Genomic DNA, 19,700 nt, shown 5'->3' on the forward strand with positions numbered 1-19,700 from the left:
TAAAATGATGTGTTAGTTGATACTGTATGTCAGTGAGACAGGCCTTCTGCATTTGAATACGATTACAGTACAGTAGTAAGATATTATAAATGAATACCTCTCTGAAACACAAGATGGCATACTAGCGTATACAGTTGCCATTAGTAGGCGGATTGCAGCAGCATCCGTGAAGTGATAAACCAGATTGTACAGCAGCGTCAGCTGTCTCTCATAAACCTAATCTATTCAGTTTATTTTGGAAGTGTTCAGTAGGCCTAAAGTGTTTTTGTCATATGTTCATCCTCATCATATATATGATATGGTCAGTTAGTGGTCCAAATTCTGTGACAGGGAGTTGAGTTAGTTTAACAATTTCTAACCTGTTGACACACACAAACTACCCAATGTCACACAGGGTAGGACCTGCATGTAAGATAAATTGTAGGCTATGAATGTTTCCTTATATGGTATAATTACAGGGCATCATTTGAGGCCCTGACCATACCCGAACTTTCTTTGGAGAACTCGTCAAAATGACCCCGAGTAATGTATTCAACTGTTCATTATTGGTCTTGGGGGATCTGTGTGATATTTTCAAATTTATACACGCGACAAGTTCAGAAGGAGGAGCGTCAGGAGGAGGGTAGGATTATATTCGTATGTATAAAGTCGAGACGAGAAATTCAAGGATAGGGCTCTAATGGATAGGCGTTGGTGTAACCATACTTTTTCGCCGAAAGCAACAAGTCTGTCTGGATGTGAATACATATTCTGGAATAACCATTACTTTTTCAAACCGGGTAGAGTATTGAGATAAAATAATTAGATATACGTTTTGCTGTTGGTTTAGTTTGGCTGTTTTGTGTCGTTTCCTAGCATGCTTATTTGTTCAGCTTACTCAAAATGAGTAAAAAAAATAACAATGTATGAACGCGTACTGCTGTTTTCAATGAACGAAGACAATGCTCGTCGATCATTCAGCGCTTGAATCGGTGGACTGACTAGCTCACCATTGTTTACCTGGTGTCGCGGAGGAGCACTCCGCTTCAAAACAGTGAAGTTGTCTTTTACAACAACAAAAATATTTTCCCCTGACCCGAATTTTTTTGGGACCAAAATACAACATGGCAGAACACGAGAGTCTGGAGTTTGGAAAGGCTGACTTTGTTCTTCTGGACAGCGTTTCTTTGGAGGAATTCATGGCTAACCTGAAGCTCAGGTAGGCAGTGGCGTCCACGGTCGTTCACCTTTGCAGTGTCAATGAGTATATATATATAGATATAGATAGATAGATAGATAGATAGATAGATAGATAGATAGATAGATAGATAGATAGATAGATAGATAGATAGATAGATAGATAGATAGATAGATAGATAGATAGATAGATAGATAGGCCTAGCCTACTGTAAGGACCAGCGTGGTTCATTAAAAATCATGTTACCTTGTATGAAGTATGCTTTTGATAGCATTAAGCCTAAATACTTATACTTGTTATATTTTTATTATATTGGACCCTTGTGTTTAGGACTGAGACTGACTAATGTATGAGTGGTTTCCAAGCACCAGAGGTGCCTGAGTGCTTGCTGCTCATTTTGACAGGTCAGAGTTACAATGTTATTTAGAGATACATTATTACAAAGAACTGTTTCACTTGCAGTGCAACATTCTTACACCACACCTTACAAGAAAATGCTATGAGTTGTTTAGGTTTAGCTTGCTTTGTCAGACTGCCAGTACCACAGCCCTTAAGCTACTATTGAATGACTGTGTAATTGGAATGGAATTCACATTCCATTATGGAGTGCACATCTAGCAGAGCAACTTTTGTTTGTCATAGATGTCCCAGTTATTCATTGTCATTTCACTGATGAAATAAGGAACAGCAGTTGTATTTCTTGGCCTTTACTACAGGAATGTAGTATCATGTGAGAACTATTCCGCATGTTTTGTTTGCATACATTATTATTTTGACCATTCATCCACTGCAGGTCAGACAGAACAATGGGCATTGTTTCCTATTGGAACCTGTTCTGACAGGACACTGAGGGCATTCCTCTGAGATGTTGTCTTTGTCAGACTGGTAATTCTATGAGCCATGCTGTGTGTGAATGGGGCTCCACCCAGAGAATCACAGTGCTCCCATTGAAAAGCATCATCTGAACAAACAGATCGCCCTAGGCTATTTTGCATCCTGAGTGGTTTCAGTGGGTTGATGCCAAGTATGGTATGTAGTTTGGGAAGGTGAATGTGGGAGAGATTTGAAGTCACTCACTGCCCTGGCCCTCTGTGCTTGTCCTCTGCTGCAGCTGCATGCAACTTTGCATGTGGTTTCTGACACCCCCATCTAATGTCAGGGTGGGGACGTGTGGATGGGAGGCTTTTTTTATGTAAATATAGGCCTATTCCTGTTTGACTTGAATATGGACATTTGATTCTAGTAGAATTCTCCCAAATGCTTTTCTGACAATACAAGAAAGAGGATTTCGACACCCACCATCTCAGATTGTTCTGAAATCGTTTTTGTTGTTAGAAACAGGTAAGATTAGCATTACTTCAACATTATTTTGTTGAAATGTAATTTGATCTCTAAGAAACTAATTGCACCCAAATTGGCTATTTTAATTTATGGGATTCATATAATATTCAATAAATATAGTAACAAACATTTGATTTGGACCACACTTTTTTTTTTCTAACAATGACTTAGACATAAGGAATCCAAAGAAATGGTCGAAGTCGAACAACAACAAAGTCCCACACCAATCCCACCCTAACAAAAAGTATATAGTGTCAGTTTGTCTGTGTCTGACAAGTAGTATGGAGCTGAGGCTCGGAGTATTATTTCTTCATCCAATGTAACTTATTCTTTTGTGATTTATTTTTCCCCTGTTCAGAGAAATTAGTCATTGAAGTTGTTAGGTTTATGTCCCATCCAGATATTGCCAATTTTCTTTGTCCCCCCCTCTGTCAATGTAAAGGAATAAACAGTCTATGGACAACTCAATGATGTTACTTATAGATTATTTATTTTTTTTGGGGGGGGGGGGGGTTCTCGTCAGACACAGAACTGATGCTATATCCATGTGCGGCGTTTTACCATTTCTTTGAATTCCTCATATCTTACTCATTGTTAGAAAAAAGTTTGGGGCAAATCGGTTGTTAGGTTGTATAATGATTGAATATTATATGTATGAGTCCTATAAATTAAAATGGGCAATTTGGGTGCAATCAGTTAGCTTAATTTCTCAGAGATCAAATTATATTTCAGCAAAATAATGTTGCCGGAGTGCTTATCTTATCGGTTTCTAACAACAACAAAAAAACAATTAAAAAAAATCTGAGATGGTGGGTGACATGGCTTGCTGAAATGACCCTGTAGTCTGTTTTCCTGAGCACCTCTTGCCTACATCTGAGAGGAAGAGGCGAAGCGAGAGGTTCCTATATTTTTTTGTTGTTGTATGCATGTCAATGAGAGCGTGTTGCATTTGATTCAACACTAATGTTGCTACATGAGGCTTATCTGATCAAATAGAAGTTTTGTAATGGTTAGGTTGTTATGAATGCTCTGATATAAGTGGACACACGTGGCATTTTGTCAACTTAAAAAACCCAGACTTTATATCAGAGTTTTGCCTGTTGTCATAGAGATAGATAGAGGACTCATGGATATAACCCATTTTAGCATGGACATTGCCATTGAGGGCTTCCACCATGGGTGGGGATTCCTATGATTTGGGAGCAGTCAGCCAATGAATATTAAAATGTACTGCTTTATAATCCTCAATGGGGCTCTCACAGACACAAAGATGAGTCCTCTATCTATCTCTATGGCCTGTTCTTTACACACGTATCTGCCCTCTCATTGGCTAGAGTGATCCCACCTGATCTCGCCTCCTTCTGCCTGTCTTCCATCTTTGAGGACATTGTTAGAGCGGTCACTCGAATATCTTGTCAATAAAATAGAAACTTTGACTACATCAAAGTGCAACTCACACTTATTGCTGACAACCATTTCAATTAAGGACACCTTGAGCTGTTTGATATATAGGAGTAATAGCAATGGGCTGAATATTAGCTTACATGGCCACGTTTTAGACTTTTAGGCTTATGGAAAGTATTTATAATGTTATGGTAATGGCTGAGAACCAGACTTTAGGATCTAGTTTCCTGAATATTAGGAATATAGCTTACCAACAGACCTTCTTTTCTAGCTGGACTCTCCAATTTTTGTATCTGCACAAATAAACAAATAACTTGACATCCTGTAATGGGTCTCATGTAATAACTAAGAAAGTGTTAAACAAATCAAAATATATTTTATATTCTTCCAAGTAGCCACTCTTTGCCTTGATGACAGCTTTGCACACCCTTGGCATTCTCTCAACCAGTTTCAGCTGGAATGCTTTTCCAACAGTCTTGACGGATTTCCCACATATGCTGAGCACTTTTCCTTCACTCTGGTGTCCTACTCATCCCAAACCATCTCAATTGGGTTGAAGTCGGGTGATTGTGGAGGCAAGGTCATGTGTTGCAGCACTCATCATCCTTCTTGGTCAAATAGCCCTTACACAGCTTGGAGGTGTGTTGGGTTATTGTCCTGTTGAAAAACAAATGATAGTCCAGCTAAGAGCAAACCAGATGGGATGGCGTATCGCTGCAGAATGCTGTGGTAACCATGCTGGTTAAGTGTGCCTTGAATTCTAAATAAATCACAGACAGTGTCACCAGCAAAGCACCCCCACACCATCACACCGCATCCTCCATGCTTCACGGTGGGAACTACACATACAGAGATCATCCGTTCACCTACTCTCACAAAGACACGGTGGGTCCAAATCTCAAATTTGGACTCATCAAACCAAGGACAGATATAACCGGTCTAATGTTAACTGCTCGTGTTTTTCTCGGTCCACGCAAGTCTCTTCTTCTTATCGGTGACCTTTTTAGTAGTGGTTTCTTTGCAGCAATTCAGCCATGAAGGCCTGATTCACGCAGTCACCTCTGAACAGTTGATGTTGAGATGTGTCTGTTACTTGGACTCTGTGAAGCATTTATTTGTGCTGCAATTTCTGAGGCTGGTAACTGTAATGAACTTATCCTCTGCAGCAGAGGTAACTCTGGGTCTTCCTTTCTTGTGGCGGTCCTCATGAGAGCCAGTTTCATCATAACGCTTTTTGGTTCCACATTGACTGACCTTCATGTCTTTAAGTAATGATGGACTGTCATTTCTCTTTGCTTATTTGAGCTGTTCTTGCCATAATATCGACTTGGTCTTTGACCAAATAGGGCTATCTTCTGTATACCCCCCCGACCTTGTCACAACACAACTGATTGGCTCAAACGCATAAAGAAGGAAAGAAATTCCACAAATGAACTTTTATCAAGGCACACCTGTTAATTGAAATGCATTCCAGGTGACTACCCCATGAAGCTAGTTGAGAGAATGCAAAGTGCGCCAAGCTGTCATCAAGGCAAAGGGTGGCTGCTTTGAAGAATCTCAAATATAAAATATATTTTGATTTGTTTAACACTTTTCTTTGGTTACCATATGCGTAATTTATAGTTTTGATGTCTTCACTATTATTCTACAATGTAGAAAATAGTAACAAATAAAGAAAAAACATTAAATGAGTAGGGGTGTCCAAACTTTTTACTGGTACTGTATATACTGACCAAAAATATAAACGCAACATGCAACAATTTCAACGATTTTACTGTTCATATAAAGAAATCAGTCAATTGAAATAAATGCAGTAGGCCCTAATCTATGGATTTCCTCGACGCACCTGTACCCCCGCACATTGACTCGGTACCGGTACCCCTTGTAAACTCAGCAAAAAAAGAAACGTCCTCACTGTCAACTGCGTTTATACACGTGTAAATATTTGTATGAACATAACACGATTCAACAACTGAGACATCAACTGAACAAGTTCCATAAACATGTGACTAACAGAAATGTAATAATGTGTCCCTGAACAAAGGTGGGGTCAGAAAGTATCAGTCAGTATCTGGTGTGGCCACCAGCTGCATTAAGTACTGCAGTGCATCTCATCCTCATGGACTGCACCAGATTTGCCAGTTCTTGTTGTGAGATGTTGCCCCACTCTTCCACCGAAGAAACCTGCAAGTTCTTGGACATTTCGGGGGGGAATGGCCCTAGCCCTCACCCTCTGATCCAACAGGTCCTAGATGTGCTCAATGGGATTGAGATCCGGGCTCTTCGCTGGCCATGGCAGAACACTGACATTCCTGCCTTGCAGGAATCCCGCACAGAATGAGCAGTATGGCTGGTGGCATTGCCATGCTGGAGGGTCATGTCAAGATGAGCCTGCAGGAAGGGTACCACATGAGGGAGGAGGATGTCTTCCCCGTAACGCACAGCGTTGAGATTGCCTGCAATGACAACAAGCTCAGTCCGATGATGCTGTGACACACCGCCCCAGACCATGACGGACACTCCACCTCCAAATCGATCCCGCTCCAGAGTACAGGCCTCGGTGTAACGTTCATTCCTTCGACAATAAACGCAAATCTGACCATCACCCCTGGTGAGACAAAACCACGACTATTCAGTGAAGAGCACTTTTTGCCAAGCCTGTCTAGTCCAGCGATGGTGGGTTTGTGCCCATAGGTGACGTTGTTGCCGGTGATGTCTGGTGAGGACCTGCCTTACAACAGGCCTACAAGCCCTCAGTCCAGCCTCTCTCAGCCTATTGCGGACAGTCTGAACATTGATGGAGGGATTGTGCGTTCCTGGTGTAACTCAGGCAGTTGTTGTTGCCATCCTGTGCCTGTCCCGCAGGTGTGATGTTCGTAGGTACCGTTCTTGTGCAGGTGTTAGATGTAGTCTGCCACTGCGTGGACGATCAGCAGTCCGTCCTGTCTCCCTGTAGCACTGTCTTAGTCGTCTCACAGTACGGACATTGCAATTTATTGCCCTGGCCACATCTGCAGTCCTCATGCCTCCTTGCAGTATGCCTAAAGCACGTTCACGGAGATGAGTAGGGACCCTGGGCATCTATCTTTTGGTGTTTTTCAGAGTCAGTAGAAAGGCCTCTTTAGTGTCCTAAGTTTTCATAACTGTGACCTTAATTGCCTACCGTCTGTAAGCAGTTAGTGTCTTAACGACCGTTCCACAGGTGCATGTTCATTAATTGTTTATGGTTCATTGAACAAGCATGGGAAACAGTGTTTAAACCCTTTACAATGAAGATCTGTGAAGTTATTTGGAATTTTACGAATTACCTTTGAAAGACAGGGTCCTGAAAAAGCGACGTTTCTTTTTTTGCTGAGTTTATATAGCCTTGTTATTATGTGAACTTATTCGATTTTTGATATTTTTGTTGTTGTTTATTTAGTAAATATTTTATTAAATATATTTCTTGAACTGTATTGTTGGTTAAGGGCTTGTAAGTAAGCATTTTACGGTAAGGTCTACACCTGTTGTATTCGGCGCATGTGACAAATAAGATTTGATTTCACATGACTGGACAGCGGTGCAGCCATGGGTGGGCCTGGGAGGGCATAGGCCCACCCACTTGAGAGCCAGGCCTGCCCACTGGGGAACCAGGCCTAGCCAATCATAATGAGTTTCTCCCCTCAAAAGGGCTTTATTGCAGACAGAAATACTCCTCAGTTTCATTAGCTGTCCAGATGGCTGATCGCAGATGATCCCGCAGGTGAAGAAAACATATGTGGAGGTCCTGGGCTGGTTTCATAGGGTCTGCAGTTGTGAGGCCGGTTGAAAGTACTGCCAAATTCTCTAAAACGACATTGGAGGCGGTTTATGGTATAGAAATTAACATTAAATTCTCTGGTGACATCACTGGTGGACATTCCTGTAGCTAGCATACCAATTGCATGCTCCCTCAAAACTTGAGACATCTGTGGCATTGTGTTGTGTGACAAAACTGCACATTGTAGAGTGGCCTTTTATTGTCCCCAGCACAAGGTGCACCTGTGTAATGATCATGCTGTTTAATCAGCTTCTTGATATGCCACACCTGTCAGGTAGCTGGACTATATTGGCAAATGAGAAATGCTCACTAACAGGGATGTAAACAAATTTATACACAAACTTTGAGCGAAATAAGCTTTTTCTGCATTTGAAAAATGTCTGGGATCTTTTATTTAATTTCATGAAACATTAGACCAACTCTTTACATGTTGCATTAATATTTTTGTTCAGTATATGGCTGCAAATATTGAGACATCTTAATAATGCACTAAATTGCAGATGTGGTACATTATTGTGCCCATGTTATTACACATCATTAAATACATTGAGGGAAAAAATAGACTGTAGCCTACAATTAGGAAAATAGAACTAAATTGAATCAATCAATCAATCAAATGTATTTATAAAGCCCCTTTTACATCAGCAGATGCGACATAGTGTTGTACAGAAACCCAGCCTAAAACCCCAAACAGAAAGCATTGCAGATGTAGAAGCACAGTGGCTAGGAAAAACTCCCTAGGAAGAAACCTAGGGAGGAACCAGGCTCGGGGTGGCCGATCCTCTTCTGGCTGTGCCGGGTGGAGATTATAAGAGTACATGGCCATTAAGGCCAGATTGTTCTTCAAGATGTTCATAGATGACCAGCAGGGCTGTAGGAGTAAATGACAATTGGCTTTTTGAGAGAGCAGATGCTGTAGAGAGAGTATCGAAAACAGCAGGTCCGGTACAAAGTAGCACTTCTGGTGAACAGGTCAGGGTTCAATAGCCGCAGGCAGAACAGTTGAAACTGGAGCAGCAGCACGACCAGGTGGACTGGTGACAGCGAGGAGTCATCAGGCCAGGTAGTCCTGAGGCATGGTCTTAGGACTCTCTCCCTCCGGTAGGGGAGGGAGAGAGAGAATTAGAGGGAGCATACTTCAATTCACACAGGACAACAGATAAGACAGGAGAATATAACAGACTGACCCTAGCCCACCGGCACAGGGGCACTATCGCAGCATAGATACTGGAGGCTGAGACAGGGGTGGGTCAGGGGACACTATGGCCCCATTCGACACTGTGGCCCCATCCCCCCCGTACAGGGTCAACCAGGCAGGATATGACCCCACCCACGTTGCCAAAGTACAGCCCCCACACCCCTAGAGGGATATCTTCAGACCACCAACTTACTACCCTGAGACCAGGCTGAATATAGCCCACGAAGATCTCCTCCATCGCAGAAGCCCGAGGGGGTGCAAAACCAGACAGGAAGATCACGTCTGACTCAAGTGACGCACCGCTCCTAGGTATGCTGATAGTTTTTTTTTATATTTTCTGGGTCAAGGTTTGGCTTTTTCAAGAGAGGCTTTATTTCTGCCACTTTTAGTGAATTTGGTACACATCCGGTGGATAGGGAGCCATTTATTATGTTCAACATACGAGGGCCAAGCACAGGAAGTAGCTCTTTCAGTTGTTTAATTGGATTAGGGTCCAGTATGCAGCTTGAAGGTTTAGAGGCCATTACTATTTTCATGAATGTGTCAAGAGATGCGGGATTAAAAAACTTGAGTGTTTCCATTGATCCTAGGTCCTGACAGACTCCGGACAACTGAACTTTGGAGAAATACGCAGTTTCAAAGAGGAGTCCGTAATTTGCTTTCTAATGAATGAACATGGAATTGATTTCAATATTATTTAAATATAGGCTTAGCCTATACTATAGGCTATTTATATTTTAATGCAGTCATCTCGGTTTTCATTTGAAGCAACTTTTATCCTTCGCTTGTTTGTAACAATTGCAAATACATTGGCAACTATGTACATTACATTTGAATGGTATTCAGACCCCTTCACTTTTCCAAATTTTGTTACGTTACAGCCTCATTCTAAATTGATTAAATTGTCCTTATCAATCTACACACAATAGCCCATAATGACAAAGCAAAAACAGTTTTTTGTTGTTGAAATTTCTGCAAGTGTGTGTGTGTGTGTGTGTGTGTATATTATAAGAAATCAGACCCTTTGCTGTGAGACTCGAAATTGAGCTCAGGTGCATCCTGTTTCCATTGATCATCCTTGAGATGTTTCTACAACTTGATTGGAGTCCACCTGTGGTAAATTCAATTGATTGGACATGATTTGGAAAGACACACACCTGTCTATATAAGGTCCCACAGTTGACAGTGCATGTCAGAGCAAAAACCAGGAATTGGGAATTGTCCCAATTGTCTGTAGAGCTCAGAGACACGATTGTGTTGAGGCACAGATCTGGGGAAGGGTACCAGAACATGTATGCAGCTTTTTAAGGTCCCCAAGAACATAGTGGTCTCCATCATTCTTAAAGGGAAGAGGTTTGGAACCACCAAGACAGCTGGCCAAACTGAGCAATCGGGGGAGAAAGGCCTTTGTCAGGGAGGTGACCAGGAACCCGATGGTCACTCTGAAAGAGCTGCAGAGTTTCTCTGTGGATGGGAGAACCTTCCAGAAGGACAACCATCTTCGCAGTACTCGACCAATCAGGCCTTTATGGTAGAGTGGCCAGACGGAAGCCACTACTCAGTAAAAGGTACATGACAGTCCGCTTGGAGTTTGCCAAAAGGCACCTAAAGGATTCTCAAACCATGGAAAAACAAGATTATTTGGTCTGATGAAACCAAGATTGGACTCTTTGGCCCGAATGCCAAGCGTCATGTCTGGAGCAAACCTGGCCAATACCATCCCTATGGTGGTCGTAGGTGTGGGGATATTTTTCAGCGGCAGGGACTGGGAGACTAGTCAAGATCGAGGGAAAGATGAACGGAGCAAAGTATAGAGAGATCCTTGATGAAAACCTGCTCCAGAGCGCTCAGGACCTCAGACTGGGGAGAAGCTTCACCTTCCAACAGGACAACGACCCTAAGCAAACAGCCAAGACAACGCAGGAGTGTCTTCGGGACAAGTCTCTGAATGTCCTTGAGTGGCCCAGCCGGAGCCCGGACTTGAACCCGATCAAACATTTCTGCAGAGACCTGAAAATAGCTGTGCAGCGACGCTCCCCATCCAACCTGACAGAGCTTGAGAGGATCTGCAGAGAATGGGAGAAACTCCCCAAATGCAGGTGTGCCACGCTTGTAGTGTCATACTCAGGAAGACTCCAGGCTGTTATCGTTGCCAAAGGTGCTTCAATAAAGTACTGAGTAAAGGGTCTGAATACTTATGTAAATGTGATTTCCGTTTTTCATTTATAATACATTTGCAAAAACTTCTAAACCTTTTTTTGCTTTGTCATAAATAGGGTATTGTGTTTAGATTGATGGGAAAACCAATGTTATCCATTTTAGGATAAGGCTGTAACGGAACAAAATGTTGAAAAAGGACTGAATACTTTCCGAGTGCACTGTATTTGTAGTCAACTTCCTTGTGAAGTTATCGGCGGTCACAGAGAGACAGATGTTTATTTGATTCAATGTTTATCGGAGATCTTCTGTATGTAGGTAACAAAAAAAAACACCTAACGATGGAGGCAATGTTCTAGGAGTGGTGCAACTTAAGTAATGATGGTTGTGGGGAAAAAGCTGGGATATTTAATTATGCCCCTACGAAGGTTCTAATGATGAAACCCGGGCCCAGACTGCTTGTCCAGTTGACATTTACTTTATTTGACTTGAAGTCGAGCAGTCTGGCCTCAGAGAGCACAGTGCCAAGGAACTTCCTAAATATATCCCCAGCAGATGCCCAATCTCTTTGTGGAAACGTTTTGTATGGAAACTGAAATTCCAGTAAAGGTCCTGGGAATTCTGCTTCAACGGACCAGTCGGCAGATAAGAGGCCGAATGTAAGCGAATTATGGCAGATTCTGGAACATCCTTATCTACACATCTCTGGTGGTGTAGCCCACTCAGTGTTTCCCCCATATTCATTTAGCACTAAATTGTTGCCCCCCAAAACATAATTTAACATAAAACGTTTTCAGTGTAACCTCAAATGACTTAAAACAGATATAAAGTATGTAGGAAAAATAATGGCGCTATAAGATAAAGAACTAACAATAACCAGAATAAAACTTTGACAGTCAGGGAAGATTTTAAAATTAATTGATTTTGTTATGTTTGAGTCACTCAGATGGCGTATGCTGCGTTCTTATGCTATGGCAAAATGTGTAGAGTTGCAGGAAATTAGTTTTTAAAACTGCAAAAAAAAAAATCTGAGGACAAGCGGAGGTCCTCTAAAATATTTGGTCGGATTTGGCGTCGTTGGCCACACCCACTACCACGCTATATGGAACTTTGGCAGTGTTGTTTTGGCTGTCGTTGGGTCTGCAGGAAACCTTTTTGGCAAACCGCTGCCATTAAATGTAATTATTTTCCAAAACAATTGGAGGCATTTTTTTATTCTTCCTAACAGGAGTCCCTGATACTGCAGATTAAATAGCTGATAACCACTCCACCATGTCAGCAGTTAAGACTGTTCTCTTCTCTCACTGACTCCCAAACCTACATCCTCGTTCTAGATCTAGAGACATTCCTTGGAAAATGTGTACTTTTTTTGTGTGAGAAACACTTATAACTAGCGTGATAGTGACCCTGCCCATCACCCCCAGTTGTGTTGGGTCAGTTAGACTAGGATGCACATTTCTTTTGCCAGCCTTATCTGATGGTTTCCACCTAATCAAAACATGAAGATGGTGGTGACCCTTGTTGGGGACATCATGACTTAGTGACTACAGTATTTTTTTATGTAGTATTCAAAGCTAATCTTATTCTATCATTGTTCCAATTGGTTTGACCTTTGAACTCTTCTAAGAGGAGTTTGGGGGATTGGAACAGGAAGGAGCCAAGAATATAGAGCCTGGAGGAGGGCAAAGGAAGCAGGAAAGCTGCCTCTTCGCATTGGCATTTCTCTTTAACTGGCTTCACATTTAAATGCTTCCTGCATCTCCTCTCTAAGTCTGAATATTGGCTGACAGGGCACAATGTCTTGAGATTTAAAGTCATACTGAAGTTATGATGACAAGATTTAAAATAAGAATAATACTCAGAAGACAAATAATACGATGAGGAATAGGCTCATATGATTTTTCATCTACACTACACACAACTGGTGCTCCACTTCCTGCTCAGAGTGGGACTGCATCTGCAAGAAAGCACCTCCCAATTCCTCAGGGAGAGTTGTTAGAGGCATCCCTGGCTAGGAAAGGCTTTCTCTGTGAAATTGTGTGTGTGTAAGACTTTGTCTGGCCTATAGAGCCCAAATGTTATGTCCTTGTAGAGTATATCGGAGGGATATTTATGCTAACGAAATACTTGGGCGGACCGAGCCTTGAAAGCGTTTTTCGGGATGCCTTCAGTGTAAATTTAACCACGCCCCCTGCCACACCCAACACCTAAGCCCCTTGTTGATCCAGAAAAAAAACTATTGTTCCAAACACAACTTTTTTTTTTTTTAAATGAACAAAATAAAAAAAGGTTGTTTTGAGATATTCATACATTTATTTATTTTTTTAATTGTTGAATAATTTCATGAGAAAAAGTGTATTTCAGAATCAAGACACACTCCATACGTTCGAGCGAACTATAAGGTATAATGACACCAAGATCTGTTTGTATCATGTACGGTTCATGGGAGGAAGAGGCGTGTCTATATCTGAAAAGGGCCTAAACTGGCCACTTTCTCAAAAATGGTTTGTGATACAAATGTGAAATACACGTCATGTATCCTTCCTCCTAATGACATTTATATGTGAGAATTGCCGAAACAATCTGAGATGCCAAAAATATTTCCCGCTCCCACTGGCTTTTAATCACCCTGTAGGTGGCCTATAGGTCTCCAATAACACTGTGTCTGCTTGACAGGCACAAACTACCATTGAGCCCCACTGTAACCCAGTATCTGCTATGTATCCCAAGTATTTAACCACTATTAAAGTACAGGACAAATAGGGCCTGGCAGCTTCTCCCGTTTTCAGGCGTATAAACGCTCATTTGTTGCCGTAACAGCAGATTGAATCGTCGAAGAGATTGAGGTACACCAAACATAGCAACCCGACTCCCTACATGTGACTCTTTCCCTGCAGAGCAATCACTGGGATTAAAGTCTCCACGGTTTGGGTGCAGTGAGCAGAAGCAGACGGGATAGGTGAAAGGTTCTACTTCCTCTTTCCATGATACAGGATCGGCCTAATATACAACACCACACTGTCTCTTCTAGTATAGAGGAGAGTTTATAGGAGTCAGAAAAGCTATCTATCGACCAAATCAAACCAAATTTCACAACAGGTGTAGACCTTACAGTTAAATGCTTACTTACGAGCCCCTAACCAACAATGCAGTTTAAAAAAATACCAATAAGATAAGAAATAAAAGTAACAAGTAATTAAAGAGCAGCAGTAAAATAACTATAGCGAGGCTATATACAGGGGGTACCGGTTCAGAGTCAATGTGCGAGTGCACTGGTTATTTGAGGTAATATGTACATGTAGGTAGAATTATTATAGTGACTATGCATAGATGATAACAACAGAGAGTAGCAGCGGTGTAAAAGAGGGGGAGGGTGGGGGGGAATGCAAATAGTCTGGGTAGCCATTTGATTAGATGTTCGGGAGTCTTATGGCTTGGGGGTAGACCATGTTCGATTGGAGTTAATGCAGTATGGTAGCACTTGGCCAAGGGTCTTTCTTGTGCCAGATCTTGCATATTTCTCAGCCTTTGTTCTTCCCCTGATAAAAACAAACTCCAGGAGAACACGTTGTCCTGACAGACATTGCTGAACCCTGGAGCTAAAAAAAGAAAATTGGCGATAACACGCCACATAGCCTCCAGGAATGTTAGATCCTAAACCCTCATATTAAAGTTTTTTTTTTTCCCTTAGTGGTAGTCACTATTTAAAGACACAGAACTCGTCCCGTTTCTCTGCTTCTCACTTGCCTTTGCCCAGCTGAAAGTTCCTCTTGCCAAGAACAGCGAAGAAGGTGGATGGATGTTGATGAAAGCAGATGACTAGAAGGAGACTTCGACAATGTCACCCCACAAGATCATTGCAAATGTACAGGCAACTACCAAAATAAAGGAAACACTAACATAAAGTGTTTTTGATAGGGTGTTGGGCCACCACGAGCCAGAACAGCTTCAATGCTCCTTGGCATAGATTCTACATGTCTGGAACTCTTGGAGGGATGCGACACCATTCTTCCATGACAAATTCCATAATTTTGTGGACAGTGGTGACAAACCGTCTCAGGCAATGCTCCTGAATCTTCCTTAAGTGTTCAATTGGGTTGAGATCTGGTGATTGAGACGGCTATGGCATATGGTTTACACAGTTGTCATGCTCATCAAACCATTCAGTGACCACTTGTGCCCTGAGGATAGGGGCAATGTCATTCTATGGGGCATATCCATTGGGAGAGAAAATAATGTCTTGCCCAGCATTTTTATACATGACCCTAAGCACGATGGGATGTTAATTGCTTCTACACAGGATCGACACCTGTGTAGAAGCACCTGCTTTCAATATACTTTGTATCCCTCATTTGCCAAGTGTTTCGATTATTTTGGCAGTTACCTGTAGGATGGTAGCTGTATGCTCTTACGCCGAGTCCGATGCAATCCTTAACATTTTAGCAGCAAACTGTATTCGTTAGAGTTTCTGAACTAGACTACTACCAGACATCTCTACTCCATTCCTCTTTTTCAGCACAATTTGGTAGTATTTTAGACCCCTCCCTAGCCTAGCATACAGTACTCCCCCTCCCTATTTCCTTCCTCAGTACCTCAGTATTCCCTACAGCATTATTTTCTAAAGCTGAAAGAGGTGGACCAGCACATGGATAGCCTTTTCTGAAAAATGTCTCCTTCCTTTTTCTCTCTCGCTCTCCAGCATTGAAAAGGCCAGTCTTGCCACAAGAATTTCCATACAACCCCCCTGTAATCTGAAACACATTACCGCCCGTACATAAACGGGGCTGTGCTTTTGGAGCCTTTCCCCTCCTAAAATAAGTCCCGCCAGGCTTCGCAGAGTCACAGACGTCTCATTTGTGGACTGTGTGCGTTGGCAGGCGGACGCTGGCCGTCCAGCGCCATGTTTGTGGTCCTTCTAATGCCTCCTCTCTCTTCCCCACTCTTTCGTTCAATTTTTCTCTCGTCATATCCCTCATACAGTTTATTGCTTTTCTCTCTCTATCTTTCTCTCTTTTTTCCCTTGCAATTCCTCCTGGGCCGCCCCCCCATTATGTTGCCCCCTTCTTGATATTAGTCTATAGTACAGTAGGATCATAATGTAACCCATCTTATGTATAGAGTGTGTACTAGTCATTCAGTAGATCGGTCTGTCTGGCATATGCTTACTGCCCAGGGCAGTGTGTCCAAGCTCTGGGAAGACCTTGATTGAATCTATCAAGATTTAAATCGGATTAGGCTTCCAACTAAGGTTGTTTGGCTCATGCTTTAACAAGGTGAACCACATCCTCCGTTACATCAACTTTCTGCTGAAAGATCCCGGAAACGAATTTACTTACAGTGGGGGGGAAAAGTATTTGATCTCCTGCTGATTTTGTACGTTTGCCCACTGATAAAGAAAGGATCAGTCTACAATTTTTATGGTAGGTTTATTTGAACAGTGAGAGACAGAATAACAACAAAAATATCCAGAAAAACGCATGTCAAAAATGTTATAAATTGATTTGCATTTTAATGAGGGAAATAAGTATTTGACCCCCTCTCAATCAGAAAGATTTCTGGCTCCCAGGTGTCTTTTTATAAAGGTAATGAGCTGAGATTAGGAGCACACTCTTAAAGGGAGTACTCCTAACCGCAGCTTGTTACCTGTAAAAAAGACACCTGTCCACAGAAGCAATCAATCAATCACATTCCAAACTCTCCACTATGGCCAAGACCAAAGAGCTCTCCAAGGATGTCAGGGACAAGATTGTAGACCTACACAAGGCTGGAATGGGCTACAAGACCATCGCCAAGCAGCTTGGTGAGAAGGTGACAACATTTGGTGCGATTATTTGCAAATGGAAGAAACACAAAAGAACTGTCAATATCCCTTGGCCTGGGGCTCCATGCAAGATCTCACCTCGTGGGGTTGCAATGATCATGAGAACGGTGAGGAATCAGCCCAGAACTACACGGGAGGATCTTGTCAATGATCTCAAGGCAGCTGGGACCATAATCACCAAGAAAACAATTGGTAACACACTACGCCGTGAAGGACTGAAATCCTGCAGCGCCCGCAAGGTCCCCCTGCTCAAGAATACATATACATGCGCGTCTGAAGTTTGCCAATGAACATCTGAATGATTCAGAGGACAACTGGGTGAAAGTGTTGTGGTCAGATGAGACCAAAATGGAGTTCTTTGGCATCAACTCAACTCGCCATGTTTGGAGGAGGAGGAATGCTACCTATGACCCCAAGAACACCATCTCCACCGTCAAACATGGAGGTGGAAACATTATGCTTTGGGGGTGTTTTTCTGGTAAGGGGACAGGACAACTTCAACGCATCAAAGGGACGATGGACGGGGCCATCTACCGTCAAATCTTGGGTGAGAACCTCCTTCCCTCAGCCAGGGCATTGAAAATGGGTCGTGGATGGGTATTCCAGCATGACAATGACCCAAAACACACGGCCAAGGCAACAAAGGAGTGGCTCAAGAAGAAGCACATTAAGGTCCTGGAGTGGCCTAGCCAGTCTCCAGACCTTAATCCCATAGAAAATCTGTGGAGGGAGCTGAAGGTTCGAGTTGCCAAACGTCAGCCTCGAAACCTTAATGACTTGGAGAAGGTCTGCAAAGAGGAGTGGGACAAAATCCCTCCTGAGATGTGTGCAAACCTGGTGGCCAACTACAAGAAACATCTGACCTCAGTGATTGCCAACAAGGGTTTTGCCACCAAGTACTAAGTCATGTTTTGCAGAGGGGTCAAATACTTATTTCCCTCATTAAAATGCAAATCATTTTATAACATTTCTGACTTGCGTTTTTCTGGATTTTTTGGTTGTTATTCTCTCACTGTTCAAATAAACCTACCATTAAAATTATAGACTGATCATTTATTTGTAAGTGGGCAAACGTACAAAATCAGCAGAGGATCAAATACTTTTTTCCCTCACTGTACAGACACAATGACACATGTTGCATACATGTGGATAGTGATAAGAATGACACTTTTGAATGAATAATTTAAGGTGGTTGGTAGGAATCCCGTGTGTCATGTCATCCAGGAATCCTTTAAGTGTGAGTCAAACTGTAATTCTGCTGTGTGTTTGTAGCGGCTGGGGCGGACTGAGGTCATGTCATTCTCCAGTTCTTTTTGTTCCCTTTGTTCACCTGTTGGCTTTGTTCCCTGAGGCACTGTGAGGGATCTGGCTTTCACAGCCAGGTCTGAGATCAGTTCACAGCACTAGCATGACTCACTTCACACACCTCTGACTGGCCACCTAGCCACTCTTTATCATCATCTCTCTTGCTCCCCCCCCTCTCTCTCTCTGTTTCAACCCCAATAAAAATGTCCACTAATTATAATCCACACAATAATTCCCATTTCCTGTTGCTGCAGGATTATTTTCTTGCTGTGAGAAACTGGTCAAATTAAGATTCTGCATCTGTAACTTCTCCCTTTTCTCTTTGTCTCCCTCGCTCCTTTTCTGTCTGTTTTTGTGCTTTTCCCTGCCCTCTTTTTACCCGTGACAGAAATCAGAGTGCTTTCCTGAAATAGCCTGCTGAGTAACGTCTGAGTCTATTTTGGATGGCCTTGTCTTTCTTTCTCTCTCTCTCTCTCCAGCGGCCTGTCGTCATCCTCCTATGTGCTGGTTGCTGTGCCTTTACATTAGTGACTGGACTGGCCAACGTGTTAAAGTGCAAACGGGTTCCGCATTGGGCCGGCAGACAGGCCCAACAGCCAGCCAGCCATCCAGACTCTCATCCCCTCTCTGAAGTCTCTTTATTGACTTCTTGAAACTTAATCTGACTAAAATGAATCTTTTCTTCTCTCGCTGAGCTCCCCTAGCTCAGGATTGGCCTAGGAAGTAGCTGTGTTCTTCTCCGTCAGGGTAGTAATAAAGGTCCGAGGCACAAAGGAACACTAGTGTCAGCCACCCGATCTCCAGCCAAGCTGTTTTACACCTGCCTCCCATTGCCTAAGTATTCAGAGGCGGGCCAATGAAAGTGGAGTGCATGGGAACACATGCTAGTCATGCTAGGCGAAAACTCATGCACTATTATGAAACATAAATCTGCAGATGTGCTGTCATTAGAGCAGAGGGAAGGGAGGTAGTGAGCTCACCCAGTCAGCCTTGCTCCAGCTGTGCTCCAGTAGCTACGCTACAGTACAGAGGAGGAATCCAGATCCACTCCTACAGTATATGCTTATAAAGATTGATTTGTCTGTGGGCCAAGGGCTGGGAGTGTTAAGTGTTTGAAGGCCCCTGGTCTTCCACAGCCAGGCAGACAGGCTGGAGTGGGAGCTATGAGCTGCTGTTTAGCACTAAGCAGGGTTTACAAAGCAGCGGAAAATCTCCTAATGCAGTCCCCAGATGTTTGACGAGGTGAAGGAGGAGGCCCATAGATGCATGTAGAAAGAGTGGGAGGGATTGATGCTAGGATTTCTTCATTCAGGTGTAATGACCAGTAGGCCATCGAATAACATAACATTTTATATCAGATATACAGTAGTATGTACTTTGACTTGAAATTGTCGTTCAGATTATCAAAGTCTTTGGCGATGTCTGTCTAGATCTTGGATTTGTCAATTGATGCCTGTGACTAAATATTTGTTTTATATTTAGGACTTGACCAGTAATG

The 19,700-nt window shown here is 42.6% G+C and overlaps 1 protein-coding gene across 1 annotated transcript in view; it reads left to right on the top strand.

Annotated features, from left to right (window-relative positions):
* Positions 1-518: 518 nt before the first annotated feature.
* The window catches only part of LOC106589294 (unconventional myosin-Id), a 128,796-nt gene continuing 109,614 nt past the window's right edge, over positions 519-19,700 (top strand). The window contains exon 1 of the mRNA XM_014179077.3: positions 519-1,198. Within this exon, the coding sequence (XP_014034552.1) occupies positions 1,104-1,198 (95 nt within the window). The 5' untranslated portion in view covers positions 519-1,103. The remainder of the gene's footprint in view (positions 1,199-19,700) is intronic.

Source organism: Salmo salar, chromosome 28 (assembly GCF_965601325.2).
Source record: "Salmo salar chromosome 28, fSalSal1, whole genome shotgun sequence".
Taxonomy (NCBI): domain Eukaryota; kingdom Metazoa; phylum Chordata; class Actinopteri; order Salmoniformes; family Salmonidae; genus Salmo; species Salmo salar.